A 22,319-nucleotide genomic window follows, 5' to 3' on the forward strand; every position below is an offset into this window, starting at 1 on the left:
TTAGAAATAATTTCAAATGCCCTTTTTGGCAAAGAACACGTTCTGAAAAAACACTAGACAAATCAATATTAGTTTTGATCACAAGAACTTACTGATTAGATTGCAGCAAACATTTCAGGCAAGCAATTAAATTCCACCAACCATTTAAAAAGATGTTAAAGCAAAATTTTAAAGCAATCAAGCAAAGGAACAAACAATCTTTCACAAGAACTCAAAATTTTTACTTCTATAAAGCACATCGAACATCCAATACAAAGATTGTGATGAGTCTTAATACTGTTACAGATTTTGCATAGCCCTCCAGTAAAAACCCAATTTTGAGAAAGGTTTTCACCATTAGTCATAACCCTGATTTACTACATTATCAAATCAACAATATACATCATTATGATTTATGAGCACATTATGTTGGTACGAGATAGTAGCCTTCATCCTGATCCTTGATCCAAAGTAGTGTAGTAAATACTGCAAGTAAAACAAAAAAGAGGCCACAAATGAATTTCATAGCAGTCTTTTGATGAGACTTCTGAATGCCAGGCTTGTGAGTTCGAGTTTTAAATTCAAGAACCACCTCACTGGATGCTTGCAAATCAGTATCAGTAAGAACATCATCAGTTGATGAAACTGATTCATGGCTGCCTTGGAACTGCTCACCAGTGGCATATAAACCTCCATTTTCTTTGTCATTATAGTTCACAACATGTGAAAAACCATTCTGGTCATATTTGCTTGTTGGGGTCCACTCAATGTTGCTTGAGGATAGACTTTTGAACCTTCTGGCTTGTTTCTCAGAAAAGTCTGAGTTCCCATTATTTGGATCCTGAAGAGAGCAAATGAGCTTCCTTGGAGTCTTACAGATCCTGATGTTGTCAACATTAATCTGAGTGCGTGACCTCTGAAGCACAAAAAAAGAGGAAGTGGCTACTACTCGTCAATATCAGTACTACACAGAAAATAGAATTAAACTACTAGAATCACAGCTTTGGTGAAATGAGAGTTACAACTAGGAGCAGAATAGAGGACAGAATCACAAATTTACAAACATTGGCAGGCTCGATCAGTTGGAACTCAAGTTCATATAAAAAACAAAGTTTCAAAAGAAAAAAATTGTGGAGTTACTTTTTTTTTCTTTCCTTCTTCTCCTTAGGAAAGCAGATAGGATGTCTTGAATAAGTTGCACATGATAGAACCAGAAATTTGAAAGTTTTCCATCCATAAAAAAATCTGTCACCACAATTTGTGAGTTATTATTTAAAATTTGGCAAGAAACTATTTATCTCCTTTCTCCCATCACTTTCAGTTTAACTTATGAATTATACTTAAAAAACCAAGCATAACAGCTCCTATAACTTCAATTTCACTCAGCCAAAAAACCATAAACTACAATTTCTTATTCAAAATTGAAACAAAATCAAACAATAAATCATGATAATATGCATGAGCAACATACCAGGGGACTAGTTGTAGCGCTTCTCGACATTCCATTTCTAGGATTTCGGTTGCAAAACCCTGCAAATTCCTCTGTGTAATCTCCTCGATTACAATCATATTCATCATTCCCAGAGTGTGTATTAGACATGAAACTTCCCTGAACCTCTGAAAACAAACCATCCTTGAGAGACACATCAACCCCTCCATTCTCATAGCTCCAAAGCTTCCGGTTCACACTCCTACGATCATAATCTGAATTTTGAGAAACCTGCCTCATTGAAATGGGCGACTCAACCCATGACTCATATCCAAGAAAGGAATCAATAGTCCGTGATTCAGGTGATGGAGATGGAGATCTATCACCAGCATTCCATAAATTCTTCCTACTATGCTCTCTCCTGCTAAAATTTGACCCAGTGATTGAGCCAGGAGTACTCTCAAAATTTGACCCTTTTGTGGGAGTAATTTTCCTTGCAGTTTGCAAAGCTTCATAAGCAGCACCTCTAACATAAGCCATCTTATCATCCTTGCAATTCTCCATCTCCTCAATTATCAACTCAAGCTCAGAGAATATGCTCCTGGAATCCAAATTCTTCATCAAGAAATTCACCATTTGAATGGCCAACAACCGTTTCTGAGAATTTCCCTCCGAAACCCCAGAATTCAATATCTGCAATCCAGACCGTATTAACAATCTTGCATATGCTTCAACAATTAAACCATTACGCTTTGCTAAAGCCATCACCAAACCCATATGAGAATTGGTCTGAGTAGACTTCTCTTCCAAAGCAGCAGCAACATTTTGACACACCTTATTAACCATCTCATCCGAAGCAAACCTCCAATTATCCGAGTCCACAAGAGCCTTTAAGCAAAGGGCAGCCCCAGAAGTGAGGCACTCTTGAGAACCCAATAGAGAATCTGAAAGAGGCTTACATAGAGAATGAATTATATGCCTCTTTTTGTCTTCTGGGGTGGTTGGGTCAATCCCATATCGCGCAATTGCGGGAACCACCTTTGAACAAGCCTGTTGAAGAGGAAAAGACCCTGCACTTGAAGCCAAGGTCGAGATTATGCATGTCATGATGCTGTCTATCAAAGGAACAATTTTGACACCATGAACGCGAGCAAGAACTTCATAGAGTGAAATTGTACACTCCCCAGACAAAGAACCAGTGCCCTTGGTCTCAGAAACTTGTGCAAGAAAAAGTGGAATTGACTTGGAATCCAGGTCTTTCACATAACACTTCAGTGCCTTCATTGCTGATTTACGACTATCAGCATCTTTTTGAAGATTTTCCAACTCACGCTGTAGTTTTGGGCTAAGATTCCTTCCCATTGTAGACCTAAAAAGAATTTCAAGAAAGTTGTGAAAATGTCTGAAAGATGAAATCTTTGAATGGTTTCTATAAGATATGGGCTCACTATATTTTGAGTTGGGATTCTATAACTTTTTTATCCATATAATTCTTTGAGAAAAGGAAGAAAAGAGCAATTGACTACCTCAGAAACAGATCTTTAAACCAAAAAAAAAGAAGTTACTATTATGAAACTACAATTCTGCGTATCCAAATCCAAAAAAAAAAAAAAAAGCAGAAAACGAAAGGGCATATTCTCTATCACTAAAAATGCAGAAATTCAAAATTTTCTTCTTTTCCAAACAAGAAACATGAATTAACTAAAGCAGAAGAATTAGAAGTCAAAATAGCAAATGGGTATCTCACAAATCACAATTCTATTTAGAATAGCATGACATTCATGAATCAGAAAGAGCACAAAAAAATGTAGTAGTAAGAGACTAAGAAGAATAAAAGAGAGTACCTATAATGATCTTTCTTATCGTTCATCTTTCTCTTCTTGATTATATGTAGAAACAGAATGAGAAGAAATGGTTTTACTTTTATGAATAAAAAACCAACCAATTTGGTTTCGAGAATTGTATTTGTGGGATTTGTGATACAGTGCTCTCTGTTTTGGGCTGTCTTATTTAGGTTTCCTTTTTTTGAAGAGTAGACACAGACACAGACACAGACAGTAGAGATTGTATTCAAAATGTAATGTAATATGTTTTTGTAGTTTGTAAATACCCTTCAATTTCAAAATCTTTCTTGCAATTCCCACCGCTATCCCTCCTTACTGATTAACTATTTTGTTGGACGATAATACCCTCGTTCACGTTTACTTTCTTTTTTTTTTCTTTTTTGAGACACGAAATTTTCTCTTCTTTTTTTACTGCTTACCTACCAATACCATTACCAATAATATTAATATCTCAATTTTTGCAGGAAGAAGGGGAGTTGTTCTTGTTCCTATTTGGATTACAATTCAATTAATTCCATAATAATCATATAGCAATTATTCAATTAATTTCCATCTTTACATATAACTCTGCATGTAAGGAAATAAGGAATCTATCCAATCCATTAAAGTAAGCAAATCTCACTCATTAAATTATTAAAACAAGTCATATAATTGTTAGAGAAATTTTTGTTACAAATTCGTTATTGCACTCTCAACGCATGTTCTTTGAAAACATGAAGATTTCAATTAAAATTGTAAAATGGTGAAACATAATTTTAACTAAAACACTATTTCAAATAACATGGCAATATGCGTAGTGTGCAATAGTAGTTGTGCGGTAATCATTACCAATAAAATCAATAATATAATTGTAGAGAGTCATGTAACTCAATTGTCACTTTTTGGTGTTTACAACAAAGTTCAATGACCTGAAATTTGTAATTAAAAAAAAAAAGTTATTGATTTCAATAGCATGAAATATGGAGCACTAGATGGAATGCATGCTTTTTGTTTTTGTTATTTTTTTTAAGGGGAGGTGGTTTTGGCTTTTCTCAAGTCCAAATATTATTGTATCATTTTGCCTGGTTTTGCTTCCTTTTAGAGCACTACCATCAAGTGTGTCAAATGCCAAAAACTAAAAAACATCTCACATGAGATATTCTATATGCCAAAATATTTGGCATAGATGAACAGTATAATCTCAAATTTGGAAGCATACGGACAAGAATTGTAAAATTTTTATTATTTATTTATTCCCTTTTCTCTCTCCTCTCTCACTCCTCTGTCAAATATCTTCCTCTCTTCTTCTCAAAAAACGATCTCTTCCCTTTTTTTCTTTTCCCACTCTGATGTAGGGAATGTGATGGGTTGTTTGTGTATGGTTTAGAAATAATGAAATGCTGAGTTGCTTAGAAGGTGGATAAGTATCTCTGCAAGAACACACAGTTCCAAATAGCACACAAAGGCTAACAATTTATTCAATTACCAAAACCTGATTTACAAAGAGCTTACATTCTACTACTTATACTAGTTGTTTGGCATTGGTAGCCTCTAGATGATTGACAAGTGTCTAAATCCTATCGGTTAATACTTAAGAAATCATCTAACTAACTAACTAATCAATTATAAAAGGATTAGGATATAGCTACTTGAAATTGCCCTGCATTAGGACTCTCACTCTTAAGAAGCACTTGACCTCAAGTGCTTTTGGTTGCCACAAGATTTGTATGAATTTCTAGCCTTCTAGGATGATGCATTTCCCTTGTATAATCAGTTTGTTGTTGTTCGTAGCACACAAAATGTTGTTGCCTTTGCACAATGAAGTCCCACACAACTGAAACTCCAATGTAGATGCATTTGCATTAGGTGGACTCCCTTTCTTGAAAGCAAACTAGTCCTCAAGTTTGGTTGACCCTCCAATTTTAAAGTCTTCTTCATCTTGGCCACTGGTTTAGGACTTGCTTTCCCCTTCTTTGGTTAAAATAAGTAGTGAAGCACTATCTTGTGCAAACCATGTGTGCTGCACCTTCCTCCCAAGATGGCTTGTCTATAGTTATGTGATTGTACGTCTACTTCATCACAAAGAATGGAATAACAATCTCTCGAAAGTCTAATTTCATCTCCTTTACGTAAGCAAGACAGTTTATGTTGATGCTTCAATTCTTGCTTGTTCAAAATCTCTTGTGACTCCATATTCTCATAACTACCATTCTCAATCAACAAGTCACAAATTCTTCCTTCAATGCAGAAATTAATTGGAAAATTTTTACCTTTATGTTGTTTGTCTTTCTCCATTTCTTGCTTTGGAACTTGCAAGGCCTTTGTTCCTAATGATAAATCCTTTTTCCCCTCAACAATCACATCTTCTTCTCCCATAGACTAATCATAAACAGGTTCAGCCACATATTTCATGCAATCACTCATTTCTTTCCCTTCTTCACCAATATGTTTTTCAATGTAATTATCAAAACTAGGTTGCCCCACATCATGATCTTCTAACTCTTTAACCAGCAAATCTTGATCTTTGAATGCTTCTACCAATAAGTCTTGATCTTTTAACTCTCGAACTAGAAAGTCTTGATCTTCTATCTCTTCAACCACCAAGGTTTTACCCTTTGACAAAATAGGTTGGTTCTTGACCCAATCTTAACATTCTTGGTTGGTTGCTCCAATGCTTAGTGAAGTTTCACTGCTTTTCCTCTCTTTCTCTCAGCCTCACCAAGTCGATGCCTCATTGTGCTGCCAATCTCTCTCTCTTATGGGTTTTTTTTTTTTTTTTTTGATGGGTGGGTTCTACTATGGGTTCCGATGAATGGATCAGCGGTAGGTGGGTTTGGGTGGGTTAGCCTAAGTTCCAATGGATATGTTAGCCTATGACATCCTTCTCACTCTCAAATGCTGCCGTTGATATTGCCCAAACTCCTCTTGCCTAGCCGCTGACATCGACCAGAGGCCATCTCGTCTAACCACCTCTTATCCAACGCCGCTGATATCACCCAAAAGAAGAAATTCTATGCTGAAATGGGTTTACAGAGTTTGGAAATTGAGGACTTTTTGAGAGAGAGAGAGATGTTGTGGTGATGAATTTTTGGGCTGTTGTGGTTTTGTTTTTTATGGTGATGATTTTTTGGTCGAAGGACTTTTTGTGGGGATGATTTTTTGGGTTGTTATGGTTATGGTTTTTTTTTTTTTTTTTTTTGTGGGATGATCTGTGGTGGTGTGTTTACTATTGTGATGGTGGTGGTGAATGAGTTTTTAGTTCAGACCTCAATGTAGAGAATGGGGAAAGAAGTTTTGGGTTTGGAGAAATTAAATAATTTTTTATTAGACATTTATATTATTTTAATGTGTTGTAATGTTAAAATAGAATATCTGATGCGAGATGTATTGTAAAATGGTGTGGTAAAATAGATAAAGTGAGTTTTGGTGTATTAAAATGGCATTTAGGATGGCACAACTGATGCTCTTAGGATGCTTGTCACTAAAATTTAGCATTTTAGCATACCAAATATACCAAAAAGCATGCTCCATTGGATGTGCTAAACTGAAGAAAAAAAAAATTGGCATGGAGTTACAGTGCACTTTGCTAGCTCATGTTATTCTTATATATATAATTTCTCTTCCTCTTCTCTCCCCTCTTAATGGCTCTTTCTTTTTTTGTTTTTTCAAATAATTTCTTCTTCTTTTTTGGGTTGAGTTGTGTGTTGATATAATATTATTATAATGTGTTATATGTATTATTTTAATGTGCTTTATGGAAGAATAGAAGATAAATGTAGGGTATATTTTCAAATATTATGCTAAAATAGATAAAATAATTTATTGGTGTGTTAAAGTAGCATTTTTTTAGAACATCCAATGTTTATGCTCTAATGTTTGATTCGACTTAATCTATTCACATACTGGTTTAGTTACAAGGGAGAATAAAAATAAAAAAAGATTATTGCATCATATTAAAGATTATGCATTTGTAATTTGATTATCTTCTTGGTCAAATTATGAAATACTTGGCAACATGTGTACATGACATGAGTTTGTATCTAATAAAATGTTTTCTGCAGGCATAGTACGCCCCTTAAATCTTTAATTTTTTTCATAGGTTAAGCTAAATCTTAATTGTAACTCCTACAAACACACAAAAGCATATAAGAATAATAATAAGATACATCTTAAATGTTTGTACCTAAGTTTAATATTATTAATATTCATTCCTTAAAAAAATTGTGTCTTGAAAGACCTTGTAAAGATATCATTAGATAGAATCACTACAAAAAAACTAGGTTTAGGTGGCATTTGTAAAACGTTGCAAAAAACCAAAACAACGTCGATGTAGACACAAATAATCTATCGCGATGTTTTTCATAGCAACGGTAAAAAATGTCAAAATAGCACCATCGAAATAGGTCTATTGCGACGTTTTTAAAAACGTTGCCATATATAACTCTTTAACGACATTCAAAAACCTTTAGTGACGTTTTCAAAAACCCCACTAAATAATATGACATTTTTAGTTTTTATGTAGGAAATGGCGACATTCTTAAAACACCACTAAAAAGAAAGAGGGCAAAGGGCAAATGCTTTAGCAACGTTTTTAAGTAAGAAATTTGTTGATGCACTTAGCAATTAGCATAAATTTTCTTGTTGTGATATATTGAAATTTCTTAATATTCACATTTTTGAAGGAAAAAAAAAAAGCAAAAAAATAAATAAATCTTGGACTTTGAATCAAAATTAAACTAACCCTTATGCTTCTAATTTGAAATTAAAATCCCTTAAACTATGGAAAATGCTCAAATTAACCCTTTGTTACCATTACATTGGTTCGTTAAGTGAAGATAATATATCACCTGACCTACACTGCACATAATACTACAAGTATTAAAAAATCCTTTAAATATTAAAAAACCATTTACAAGTTTCTCCTCTTTCTCTTCAAATGCCACCATAGCCCAATTACAACCAAAAGAAGCTTCAATCATTACTTCTTGATTTCAACCAAAACCCCAACCACCATAAATTTATAACCACACAAAAGCCTCAACCAAGCAAATACTAAGCTATTCGATCCAAACCCCCCTTTGTACAACCATGCCACCACCACAAACAGGTGAAACAACCACACACACCCAAATACAATAGGCTAAGCACAAACTTCAACCTCATATGATCAGCACAATTTACTAAAAATCTCTAATAATAGTATAGACACCTCATTTTATAAAGTTCAAGAACCCTTCAAGCAATTTAAGTACCCTCCCTCATGGTTATTAACCTATCTTGCTTGCAGGTAATATGCATAATTGTTTTATTGTATGCTTTGCATGATTAGGAATTAGACCATGATAATATGATGACCATGGTGAATGTATAGTATGTAGATATGTTGGAATTAGGATGTAGACATGTCATTTTATATCAACTAATGACTTAGATTTACTACCCCAATGATGAGCTTCAAAAATGTCTCTCTTTGGTAATTGTGGCATTCTTGGTTGTTCAGAAGTAATTAAAAAAGTGTTTCAAAATATTCAAAAGTTTTTTTTTTTTCGGAAAATGACCTTTGATTATTCATTTCCTCGTATCTTTTGAATTTTGATAAATAGTTTAGTGAGTGTTGTCTCATTGAAAAGTAGACTTCCATGGCTTCAAATGGACATAAATTTAACTAAATTTAGATTCATAAGAGTGATATATGCCTATTTTAGGTTGGAGTAACTACGTTGCCTACATACTGGCATAAAATGTTTTTTTTTTTTTTTTGCATTGGAATAATGGATCTTTTATGTTGACTGGTATATCCTAGAAGACAAACTTAGGTTGAGTGAGGTGGGTGTCTAACACTTTTCCACTTGGTAATTTAGCCTTGATCCTAGTCTATGGAATGTTGATTAGGTTTTTTGCCTTGAAACTTTCTATTTGCTTTCCTTAGGTTGTAACAAGTAATTATCTATTTATTTTTATTAGATTTTAACTAGGATATTAAGTCTTGTAATATTTCTTTTCATATATTGTACTTAGAACCAAAGTCTTGTAATTATTCAGGTACTGTGCATTCTTTTTATCAATAAAAAAGATGTTCATCTTGAAGTCTTCTTAATTTTCTTTGTAATTAATTAAATTACAACTCCATTTGGGGGGGGGGGGGGTCTGCATTGCCCATGAGGTTTTAAATCTCAAATCACTAAAAGAAAGAAAAAAAAAAAAAAAAAAACTTTTCCAGGTTTGTAACTCCCACACATGTATCTATGAAATATCAAATAAATGATTTGGTATTGAGTCAGATAAAGAGAATTTAGGAAACAAATTCTGGAAATTGATATATATACATGCCCAAACATGCAAATGCATACTAATAGCTTACATATACATTCCAATCTAAAAATGAGCCAAATTTAGCCCCAAGGGGTTTGTTTAGTGGCTCTTAAGGCCTCATAATATCCATAAGATTTTGAGTTCGAAACATCTTGGAGCCACCCCCAAGAGATTTCTCCTTGTAATTACCTCTGTGTGTGGGATGGGAGGATTGCATACACCTGAGAGAATAGTCAGGTATTTGAAGAGGTTTAGATACTCTTCTTTGTCCATATAAAAATTGAGCCAAATTTTATTTTAATGAAATAACAAGTTTGCTAAATTTGATGATTCTTATATGAATTGTGATTTTATTTGACTCATGAATGTGTAGGATTAGGTTAATTAAGATTAGTTGATTATTTCTATGTTTGCTATTATTTGCTTCAATAAAGCTATGGGAACAACTAAATTTTACAAAATTTTCAAATTAGTTTACTGCCTCACATGTGGCCCACCTCAGTCTGCAATTTAATTTTTTAACGGCCCATATGTGAGGTGTCATTAGTTTGAAAATATTGTGAGTTTTGTTGCGTCATTAAAGGGATTCTATTTGCTTTCATGGGGTAGTTTTCCATCCTTTATTATATTATATTTAATTTGATTTAATTAATTGATTGACCTCGCCATATTTTAAATATATGCGATTTACTTTTCATATTTGACTCAATTTACTTAGTTGGCTTTTCATAAAGAGTTTAATTTGAAAATATTTACATACTTTTTTTTAAAATAAAATATTTCCTTATCATTGCATTAATCATTTAATTTTTTTTATATTAAGATTCCCTTAATTAGTGCTTGACATCTCTTGTTAATGTGTTGGATTCCTTATATGTTTTTTTTTAGGAACATTAATTTATAGATAACATGTTGGAGCACACACATAGGCAAGGATGAAAATAGGATTGTTTCTTTGGGGAGAAGGAGGGAAGCATGAAAAGAAATTGACCTTTCAAAAATTAAAAATATTAAAAAATTAAATTAATATGTGAAAAATAAAACTAGCATTTATTTAATATTAACAAATTATAAATAAAAGAAAATTTATAAATTTATAAATATATATATATATATATATTTTACATTTATACTCAATCATTTGTGATCTATCAAAATGCAACTCAATAGTCTTTCAATCTATAATTGATTTTGTACTAAATATTGCAATAATTTTCCTTTTAATGAACAACACCAAAAAAATCCATTATAAAAAAAAAAAAAAATATATATATATATATATATATATATTTTGCTACAAAACCTAGTTTTGACTTTTGACATTGTAAGGATCTAGGCTCAAAGAGCCCAATGCAATGAATTTGTAGAGAGTGGGTTGGAAAACTAGACTCTAATGAGTTGGGTAGCAATTATCGTGGATCCAAGTGACAATAAAGTAAATATAGACTGGTTGTATCTAATGAAAGTCATCCTTGGCACAGTCCGAGGAAATCAGTTCTTGTATATAATTCTTGGAGTTTAATTCAAGTATAGTTCTTATTACTACAGTGTTTCTCTCTTAATTCTCCAATCCCCTCCCCTTAGGGTCTTCTTTCTATTTTATACTATCACCCTCCTTCATCTCTACCCTCCACGTGTAGATTAGATTGTTGATGTTGATCCTTGTCCCATCAACACCTTCTTGAAGTCTTTGGAGAGTAGCTGTAAGGCTGAAAGTTACTGTTCAGGTATCACTTCCTCATTAATGCGGTCAGAGAGTTAGTTGTAGAGCATTTAATGCAGTGGTAGTAGCTTTCCCGTTAGATATTTCATAGCATTTAACGCATTGATCGCACTTCTTCGCATACTCTTATGCTTCCCTTTGCATATTTAACCACTAATATCCTTGGGTGAGGGCCCTGTGAGATAAGGATCTGCCTCCAGTATGGCTTCCACAAATCCCTTTATGTAACTCTTCTAGGAGTAACTCCATTGCCTCAGGGTGTATGCACAACAAATATGGTCCAGAAAAGAAGCGCTTGTATAACTTTTGGTCTTTGAACAACCAAAACCGAGGAGCCTTTCTATGCACCTTGTCAGCCTCTAACTTCTCCTTGGGCAAGATATCCTCCTTAAGGAAAAGTACTATGGAGTCCATCCAGCTAAGTCCCACCCTAATTTGATAAATATGGACCACCTCACTCTTCATCTCAATAGTCTTACACAAGTCTTCAACAAGGATAACCCGAAGAAAGCTCTGTGCCGAGGAGGTTGCAAGAGTGGCCAGAGAATCAGCATAGGTGTTTCCACTTTTAGGGATGTGCTATAAGTTGAAAGACTCAAACCCCAACTATAAATGCTTAACCTGACTTAAATATTCTTACATTCTTGCATCCCTGGCCTCTAACTCTCCTTTTACTTGGCCCACCACCAACCTTGAATCCAAGAAGACCTCCATTGCTTTTCCTTCCATTTTCTAAACCATGGTCATCCCTACTAATAGAGCTTCATATTTAGCCTCATTGTTTGTAGCCGAGAAACCCAATCTTAAGGATTTCTCAATAGTGATCTTCTCAGGAGATATCATAACTAGCCCCATTCTAGATCCTCTTTGATTCGCCGCACCATCAATGTATACCCTCCAAGATGAAGGTTCTTACAAGGAGACCACACCAACCGATTTTTCATCCATGTTCTGCTTTTCAACCTTTTCTTCCAAAGGAGATTCAGTGAACTCCGTCACCAAATTTGCAAGAACTTGACCCTTGATAGAGGTGCGAGGCATGTACTTGATATCAAAAGCCCCTAGGATTGTACCCCACTTGGCAATCCTTCTAGTGTAATCAGCACTCCGAAGAAGTGATTTAAGCGGAAGTTGAGTTAAGACAACAATTATATGGGATTGGAAATAGTAAGGAGCTTACGTGTAGCATGCACTACTGCCAAAGTGGCCTTTTCCATTAGCAAGTAATGCACCTTGGCCTTATACAGTGATTTGCTCACATAGTGAATTGGCCTCTGCACACCACCATCAACTCGCACCAACACCAAGCTCACCGCATGGGAAGCCACTGCGATGTAAGCAAACAAAACCTCATCCACCTTAAGCCTGGACTTAATGGGTGGCCAAGATAGGTATTCCTTCAACTGCTGGAAGGCCAGGACACACCCATCGGTCCATTCAAATCTCTTCCACTTGTTTAACAACTAGAAGAAAGGCTTACACCTGTCTGCTAACTGAGAAATGAATCGATTTAAAGCAGTAGTCATCCTTGTCAACTTCTGGCCTTCTTTGGGATTCCAAGGTGGCTATAAACTATTAATTGCTTTAATTTGGTTAGGGTTGACTTCAATTCCACAGTGAGTGACCATGTACCGCAAGAACTTTCCTAAACCAACACCAAAAGAACACTTAGAAGTATTAAGGTGCAGCTTGTGTTTCCTTTATATGCCAAAGATATTCCCGAGGTCATTAACATGCTCAAATTCTACCTTACTCTTTACCACCATATCATCTATATAAACCTCAATGTTTTTTCCTAACTGTGGTTTAAACATCCTGGTCATCATCCTTTGATAGGTAGACCCTGCATTCTTTGAACCAAAGGGCATCATTTTGTAGTGGTAATTTCCAGTGGGAGTGACAAAAGCTGTCTTTTTCTGATCACTCAGAGCCAGTGGCATTTGGTGGTATCCTTGAAAGGCATCCAAAAAGCTCATCCAAGGATAGCCTACAGTTGCGTCCATTAGCTGATCAATCCGAGGCATGGGGAAAGGGTCTTTTGGACAGGCCTTATTCAAATTTGTGAAGTCCACACATACCCACCACTTTCCAGTCTTCTTCTTCACCACTACAGTATTGGTTAGCCACTCGGGGTAAAAAAAACTCTTTAATAGCTCTAGCCTACTTAAGTTTGATCACTTCGTCCCTAACGGCATCGGAATGCTCTTTAGATGAACGTTGAGGTGGTTGTTTTCTAGGAATGATGGATGGATTGACATTCAGATGATGGCAAATGAAGTTCAGATCCACCCGATGAGCTTCTTAGGCACTCCACGCGAACACATCAATGTTCCTCTTAAGAAACTCTATTAGTTCTTCCTTCTCCTAAGGAGGCAGCTGAGCTCCGACTTGAAAAAACCTTTCCGAATCATTATCTATCACAGTTTTCTCTAAATTCTCACACTTTGCCCCCTCGGCTGTCTCCTGCACGGGTAACCCTAGAGTCTTTGATTGCTATAAGCTCCCCTCAACAAAGGTTGAGGACTCCACTCCTGGATAATGCATTATTGTAGCGACCAAGCACTGCCTTGCCACGGATTGGCTCCCAGCCAATTCCTCAATCTGGTCCCCAAATGGATATTTTACCTTCAAATGCAGAGTGGAGGAAACGACTCCTAGGGCATGAAGCCAAGGTCTTACTACAATGGCTATGTAGGGAGAATAAGCATCCATTACAATAAAATCCACCTCCACCACCTCTGACCTTGTTTGTACGAGAAGTCGAATCTGGCCCCTCGGAATAACAACTTTCCCATTGAAGCTTACCAGAGGCGAATCATAAACTGTCAAGTCCTCAGATTTCAAGCCTAGTCCGTTGTATAAATCAAGGTACATAATCTCTGCCCCACTTCCTTGATCCACCATCACCCTCCTAACATCATATCCCCCTATCCTAAAGGTGATCACCAAGACATCATCATGTGGCTATATGGTTCCCACCTTGTCCTTTTCAGAGAAACTCATTAATGGTCAGTTCTCCACTTTAGCCCTTTTCGACTCAGGTCTAAAGTCCTCGGTTGGTGGCCAGGCTACAGACATTACCCTGGAAAGGTGAGAACCAGTTCTTTCTAGGCTGTGAAGATGACATTGATGGTGCCCAAAAGGGCTCTAGAAAAAGCATTTCCTTGAAATCCTGATCCTGTTAGACCCCTTGGTCCATTAGGCTGATGTAGAAATTGCCTCCCTTCCCTGACTAGTTGCTCCAGATGACTCCTCAAAGTTCTACAATCTTTTGTGGTGTGCCCTCGGTCCTGGTGGTATTGGCAATGAAGGCTTTGATTGCGCTTCATGGGGTCACCTCCCATCTTATTTGACCATTTAAAGAATGACTCGTTCTTAATTTTCTCCAAGACTTGGTGTATTGGTTCTCGGAATACTGCGTTAACCATTTGAGTAATGGTAGACCCCGATTGCCTAGCCACTTCTCTTCGGGGCTGGTTATTGTTATAGCAATCTGACCTGAAATCCCTCATCTCTTAAGGGATAACCTTAGCCTTTCCCTTGCCTTGTTGTTGGTCTTCCTCGACCCTCTTATACTTATCAATTTGGTCCATGAGTTGACGTACACTACTAGCAAGTTTCCCAGTCAAAGACTTCCTCAAACCATGCTCGGCAGGTAGGCCGACCCATCTCTTGAGGGATAACCTTAGCCTTTCCCTTGCCTTGTTATTGGTCTTCCTCGACCCTCTTATGCTTATCAATTCGGTCCATGAGTTGACGTACACTACTAGCAAGTTTCCCAGTCAAAGACTTCCTCAAACCATGCTCGGCAGGTAGGCCGACCCATCTCTTGAGGGATAACCTTAGCCTTTCCCTTGCCTTGTTATTGGTCTTCCTCGACCCTCTTATGCTTATCAATTCGGTCCATGAGTTGACGTACACTACTAGCAAGTTTCCCATTCAAAGACTTCCTCAAACCATGCTCGGCAGGTAGGCCAACCCATCTCTTGAGGGATAACCTTAGCCTTTCCCTTGCCTTGTTATTGGTCTTCCTCGACCCTCTTATGCTTATCAATTCGGTCCATGAGTTGACGTACACTACTAGCAAGTTTCCCAATCAAAAACTTCCTTAAACCATGCTCGGCAGGTAAGCCGACCTTGAAAGTTCTTATGGCCACATCGTCAAAATCATCATCTATTTCATTGAACATCTCCTAGTATTTGTCTGAGTACGTTTTCAAGGTCTCTCCTTCTTTCATGGACATAGACAACAAGGAACCTATGGGCCGAGGAACCCTACTACACTTAATAAAGTGAGATCCAAACACTCGAGTGAGTTCCTTAAAGGAATTAATGGAACTTGCTCCTAAGCCATCAAACCACCTCATGGCCACAAGCCCTAAATTGGAGGGGAACACTTTGCACATCAAGGCCTCATTCTTGGAGTGTACAGTCATTCTCTGGTTGAAGTGGCTTACGTGTTCCACAGGGTCTGTTCGACCATTGTACATGGTGAACGTGGGTTGAGTGAACCACTGAGGAAGTCTCCCTCCCTCAATTCTGTGCGTGAAAGGTGATTTGGAAATTTGGTTGAGCGCACTGCTTATCACATCATTTCCCAAGCCTTTGAAGATGAGCTCCTATTTCTGCGCTTATGGTGGTAGTCCTCATCATACGAGAAAGACTCACTAAGAGGAGTTTTTGACCTGGGTCTATAACTACCATCTTCCTCATCGTTAGAAGAGAAGTTAGAATTAGTGGGAGTTCGCCTTCGCCGTTCGTGGCGCAACTTCCTCTTTAAATGATCAATCTCCAGTTGCATGGCTCTGGTATCCTCCTCATGAGAAAGGTGGCTCTCGCTTCAAAATTGGCTCCTACTAGTACGGGTGGTATGCATAGTAACCTCCCGATCCCTTATTCGCTTAAGATTAACAAAATGATCTTAACATTGGGACCCTATAGATTCCTCTAGATTCGGACCTGAACTTACCATAGTTGGACGTTAAACTCACTAAAACACAAGAATTCCCCACAAATGGCGCCAATTTTAAGGACCTGATTTAAGTCCTAAGCCCAAAAGTTAAAAGGATCTAGGCCTAAAGAGCCCAATGAAACGAATTTGTAGAAAGTGGGTTGGAAACTAGGCTCTAATGAGTTGGATAGCAATTATCATGGATCCAAGTGACAATAAAGTAAATATAGACTGGTTGTATCTAATTAAAATCGTCATTGGCACAGTCCAAGGAGATCAGTTCTTGTATGTAATTCTTGGAGTTGATTATAAGTATAGTTCTTATTGCTACAGTGTTTCTCTCTTAATTCTCTGATCCCCTCCCCTTAGGGTCCTCTTTCTATTTTATACTATTCTCCTCCTTCATCTCTACCCTCCACGTGTAGATTAGATTGCTGATCCTTGTCCCATCAGTACCTTCTTGAAGTTTTTGGGGAGTAGCTGTAAGGTTGAAAGTTACTGTTCAGGTATCACTTTCTCATTAATGCGGCCAGAGAGTTAGTTGTAAAGCATTTAATGCAGTGATAGCATCTTTCCCGTTAGAAATTTCATAGCCTCCCTTTGTCCTGTTCCTTCTTGATACTTATCCTGATCAGTGGAATTGTTCGGAATGTTGCTCTTAATGTCAGACCGCACCTTCTAACCTCAGCTTTGCTCAGCCGAGGAAGCATTCCTCCTCGGATCACCTCCCTGGAACATCACGCCTAGATCCCTTCCTTTATTTATTAATGCTGACCTCTATAACATGTTTATCCATCCTCGGACTATGAGATGTCCTCGGACTGGGCCCCCGGCCCAATATATTCTACTAAGCCTAACATCCCTACAAAACATATATAGATCAAGTGAACATTTTATTTTTTAGATTCTCTAGGTCAATTTTCAATTTGAAAGGGTTAGTTTTCAATTTATTGAACCCAAAATCCTAAGTTTTAATACAAAACAAATATAGATCAAATAATTGTTATATATTTTAGATTCATTGAGTTAGCTTCCAATTTGGAATGATTAGTTTTCAATTTGGGGGGATGATATGTATATATATATATATATATATTTGCATATTACTTTCAAAAAATATATATATATATATAAAGATTTTTTTTTTTTAAAGTGGGAGGGGGGGGGGGGGGCGCTTGTTTCCTCTTGACCAAGTAATAGATCTGTCCTTGCACATAGGATTCCAAAAGATAATAGTTGTGAATGCTCAACCTGAAATTATGTGCACTCACTCTCATTCAAAACAGCACAAACCCTATTAAACTGCTAATACATCAATATCTATGTAAAATATTGAAGTTCATTTTCAAGATAACCTAATCCAAAATACAATGAAAAGGCTTTGACTCCAAATATAATTTTGGAATTAGGCTCTAACTACCAATAGGAAGATAAAATGAGTCCCTTCATGTGTAACACATGACTCACTTGGTTGGTTGGATTAAGTCAGTCATGTGTGCACATGACAATGCCAAATATCATCTTTCTATTAGTTGTTAGAGCCAAACTTTGTCCAAATACAATCCAAGGACATGACCTTCTCATGTGGAATCTGAAATCATGTGCTTGAACTCAATCATTATTATTACTAGCTTGTAACCTGTGCAAATGCATACGATTTTTATTTATAAGACAAACAAATGTCTAATCCCCAAAGCCAATTATCGAAAATCCATTAACAAACAACAATTAAGAAGAAGTTGGGAAATAATCCCAAAAGGAAAAAGAAAATTCAGAATTGAAATTCAAAGAGAAATTGAAAGAAATAAATTCTTTTTAGAGGTGATTGGCAAACATACATGAATACACAAAGAATTTAAGAAATTATAATTGATCTAGGGGAAGATACTTATGCATTTATGTCTTGTTCATTCAAATCGAGCTGGCTATGTATATGAAGACCCTACAAAAAGATGTCAATAAATTAAGAGTTAAATCATTAAAACGTGAGTGATATAAAATTTAAATAGCATGATAGTTTTTTTCAGAGCAAAATTAAAAGATTAATAGATATTTATATTGAGTGAACAGTTTATAGTACAAATATAAATTTGTTAAAGAAAATGGAGACATGATAAGTAATTTTCTTTAAAAATAAAAAATAAACAGATGAATTTTGAAGCAAACCTTTGGATACTTACAAACACGCACACTAACAACTGTATTGCATCCGCTACTACATGCAAAATAGAAAATATCTAAATGAGGACAAAACTGCAAAATTGCAAATAAAATAATTGTAAGTTAATCAAAGAAACTAATGTGATAAAAAAAATATTAATATTATGTTTTGCCTGAGAAAGACAAATCTATGCCATTAAAAAAGTTCCCAAAACATAATATTTACTTATTTAGATGATAAAAAGATCAAACTTGCTTATTATGGTTCTTTGAATTATGGGAACTTTAAGAATGGTATAGAAGTATAAATTAGATGAATGATTGGGTTTTTGATGGTTCATCTCCTTGTCTTTTGCACTAAATAACTCACTTGACATTTTTATATTAAAAAAAAAGATGGAATAATTGACACAATATTAGACTCCAATTATAGAATCTAATTGGATTTTTTTTCTCAATTTTAAGCTGAGAGATAATCCAATTATATTTAAAATTGGATTCTAATTGTTGTCTAGTCTTATGTCACGTGTCTTATCAATTTCTTTTAAATTTATTTTTTTGTTCTAGGTGAGTTAATATTGTGCAAAAAATGAATAGTCTAACATAAATAAACCATCAAAAACTCAATAAACATAAAAAAAGAAAAAAAAGAAAAAGAAAGAAAGAGTAAACTAATGTGTATATATAATATATAAAAAAGAGAGTAAAACTCATGTATATATCTATGACTTTAAAAAAATGTAACTCTTACATTAAGTATAATTTGAACTATATATGTGTAATTGTGATTGTTTTTAATTGTTCATGCACAAGTTATACACTAGTACATTTAAAACGTGAGAGAAAATTCAATTAAATTCCAAATTAGATTTCAATTGTGGGCTAATTTTGTGTCATGTGTCCACTTAATTATTCAAATCTTTGTGCCAAGTGAATTAATGAATACAAAATACTAACTACTAAGAGTCAAGTCCAATATTGATTCCTTCTCAAAAAAAAAAAAAAAAAAAAGTCCAATTTAATTAACTATAAAAAAAATAAAATAAAACAATTATATATTTACTCAACAAAAATTACTGCACGTTCTATCTTATTAAAAATTAGAATAAAAATGATTATAAGGAGTATTACACCTTGGCAGGAATTATAACATACATATAATTAAGTTTTTTTTCTAATAATTTGATTAATTATTTATAATTTTATGATAAAAAATGTATTTATTTTTAAATACATCCATGCCTATACATAGATAAAAAGCTAGTCATTATTTATTTTTTATTTTTGAGAAACAGCGGTCATTATTATTTTTAAAAAAAGACGAATATACAAAGGAAAATTGGTGCCATTCTTATGGTAATTCAAAATTAATCATGGACCAATAAAACGAGGAAATAATAAAAGAGAACATTTATCTTATCTTGGGCCTTGTCGTTAAAGGACGGTTGAGGGTAGTTGGGTCATTTGGCTACAAATTTATCTCGTAATGTCTCGCGCTAAAAATTTCGTTTCCCGCTCTTAGTATTTAAATTCTCCGCAAATTTGACGGACACAATTTGAACGATTATGAAACTCAAAAATCAAAAGTCAAAGAGCAAATTGACCATCAATTCCCCTTCTCGTTGGGCCATGGCCCTATAAACTAAGGGTTCTAGTTCTACTCTTCTTTCTAGACATCCAGTAAAGCTCTGTAAACGAATTCCCATGTGTTTTTTTTTTTTTTTGAAACTAAAAAAAAAAAAAAAAAATGTATTTATTAGACCACCTTTCAGTCTTTCCATGTTGACTAGATAAAGATTAGACCATTACCATATAAAGAAAAATTAAAATGTATTTATTTTTTTGAGAAAAAACATTAGAAATTAAAATGTAATTTAATTAATAGATTTATATAATTTTGTATTATATTATTTAAAATTATATAACAGGAAGGAAAAATTCAAATTTTAGTTTTTTTTTTTTTGAATAAATGAGAATAAAATATGAGACGAGTTACACAATTCCCAGTGATAATTACTTATTTTGAAAAGGGACAAATTTTGATATAGTGCATTAGGTTTTTCAATTAATTTTAACACCTAGTTCAATTGGCCAGTCAAACTTAAAAAAAATTAAACTCAACATAGTTATGTGTTTGAATTTAATTGGAAAAGTTAATATAATGCATTTTAGAAATTGTAATTTTGTATGTTTTGAAAAAAAAAACATTTTATTTATTTATTTATTTTTTATGTTTCATGTATTTGGTAGTATTAGAAAAAAAATATGCCAAATAAAAACTATCATTGCTCAATGGAACATCTTATTAAATATATAATTTATTTTTAGAGATTGTTTTTCGCTAAAATTTTGGAAAACAACTCTATCACATGCCATGCTAAATAATGGAAGCTAAGAGGCAATATGGCAACTATTATTTTATTATTATTATTATTATTTATAGGAACAATATGGAAACTATTGAAAACAACTCTATCTCATTTTTAAGGTTGTCATCAAACATAGAAAAATGATATAGTTTTCCAAAAATACTACCAAGCATAGGAATATGAGATAATTTTCCAAAAATACTTTTTGAAAAATGTATATATTTTTTGGCTTGAAAAATGTATATTTTTTGAACAATGTTAATATTGAAACAAACGGAGCTATTTTTAACCTTTAAAAAATGGAAAATGCTATGTCTACAACATTTTCACAACAAATCCTATGTGGTAAGTTATTACAAGTTGTTAATGGTGGGATAGAAATGTAATTTTAGTGATAAGTTCAAATTTGAACCAATAACAACTAACCACCTCTAATTTGTTGTGAAAATATTGTAAACGTAGCACATCTCTTAAAAAATATAGTATCATATGTATTTTTTATTAATAAAACTAAAATCTTAACCATAACATAACATTTTATTAATTTCACAAGCATCTTGAGAATTTGAATTTACGAGCAGTATAATCCATGCAATGCACTTTTCTTTACTATTCGTCTTTAAATTGTGTTGACAAATATGTAAAATCTCTTGACTTGTAGGGTTATAGCTAAAATCATAATAAAATTATATTATTGTTTGTCAAGAGCCTTGTAGTTTATTTATTTATTAAAAAAAAAATTATTAAAAAAAAAAAAAAAGAAGAAGAAGAAGAAGAAAGACCTCGAAGTTTTATTGAAAGAAAAGTTAGTCGTAATCGGTTGCAAGAACATCATGTAGGTGGGAGGGAACATATTCCATCCACACCGATAAATTTCTAACATGTTTAGCATGTTTAGTTATGTTGTGAGGTACAATATTACCTACTCTACGAGTATAAAAAAAGAAATACGATTGAAAGCCACTATGGTAGGCTGCACTATTGCAAGGAGATGTCCAAAGGATGCCAATGACTCCTCTTTGCTTTTGAGAGCATTAATAACCACCATGGAAATAATGAAATCTCCCTCAAGAATAAAGGAAGAGAGACCAAGATCATAAGCAAAAAGGATGGCTCACATTGCTGTCGCCTTATAGTTTAACTGATTGACACCACTAGGTGTTTTCAAAGTATATGTCCATTTATTATTATCCAAGTCTATGCTAACACTCTCAATGACAAAGTTCTTATAACCATTTTCTTTATTAATTCTCTCTTTGGCAATCACACAAACTGGACCAGAAAAATATTGCTTTCCGCTAAATCAAAGTTTGCACCATAATTCTAATAAAATTGAAAAATAAGACGTTAACTTGTAACATTTTGTAGGAAAAGAAAATACAATATCAAATTTGTTATTGTTATAACTTTTACAAGAGACTTGATTAAACTCACTTGTTATTGTTATAACGTGATAATAAAATCGTACTTATTGCTGATCCAACAATAACACCAAGCAAAGCTATTTAATTATTCCTTATATTCAATTTGATTTGACAATCAAGCTCTTTTCAGGTTGTGATTGAATTGAAGT

The 22,319-nt window shown here is 34.4% G+C and overlaps 1 protein-coding gene across 1 annotated transcript; it reads right to left on the reverse strand.

Annotated features, from left to right (window-relative positions):
• Positions 1-199: 199 nt before the first annotated feature.
• Positions 200-3,481, reverse strand: LOC115951291 (protein SINE1). The gene is made up of 3 exons (XM_031068482.1): positions 3,253-3,481; positions 1,451-2,777; positions 200-895 (listed from the first exon to the last, which is right to left on the reverse strand). Exons 1-3 carry the CDS (start codon positions 3,276-3,278, stop codon positions 404-406), a joined length of 1,845 nt encoding a protein of 614 aa, XP_030924342.1. The 5' UTR covers positions 3,279-3,481; the 3' UTR covers positions 200-403.
• Between the last annotated feature and the right edge of the window lie 18,838 nt (positions 3,482-22,319).

Source organism: Quercus lobata, chromosome 7 (genome assembly GCF_001633185.2).
Source record: "Quercus lobata isolate SW786 chromosome 7, ValleyOak3.0 Primary Assembly, whole genome shotgun sequence".
NCBI lineage: Eukaryota > Viridiplantae > Streptophyta > Magnoliopsida > Fagales > Fagaceae > Quercus > Quercus lobata.

Coding starts and splice junctions, on each gene's coding strand:
- LOC115951291 (XM_031068482.1), bottom strand. CDS start 3,278: ATGAACGATAAGAAAGATCATTATAG. Junction 2,778..3,252: donor GATAAGAAAGATCATTATAG/GTACTCTCTTTT, acceptor AATTCTTTTTAG/GTCTACAATGGGAAGGAATC. Junction 896..1,450: donor GCGCTACAACTAGTCCCCTG/GTATGTTGCTCA, acceptor TTTGTGCTTCAG/AGGTCACGCACTCAGATTAA.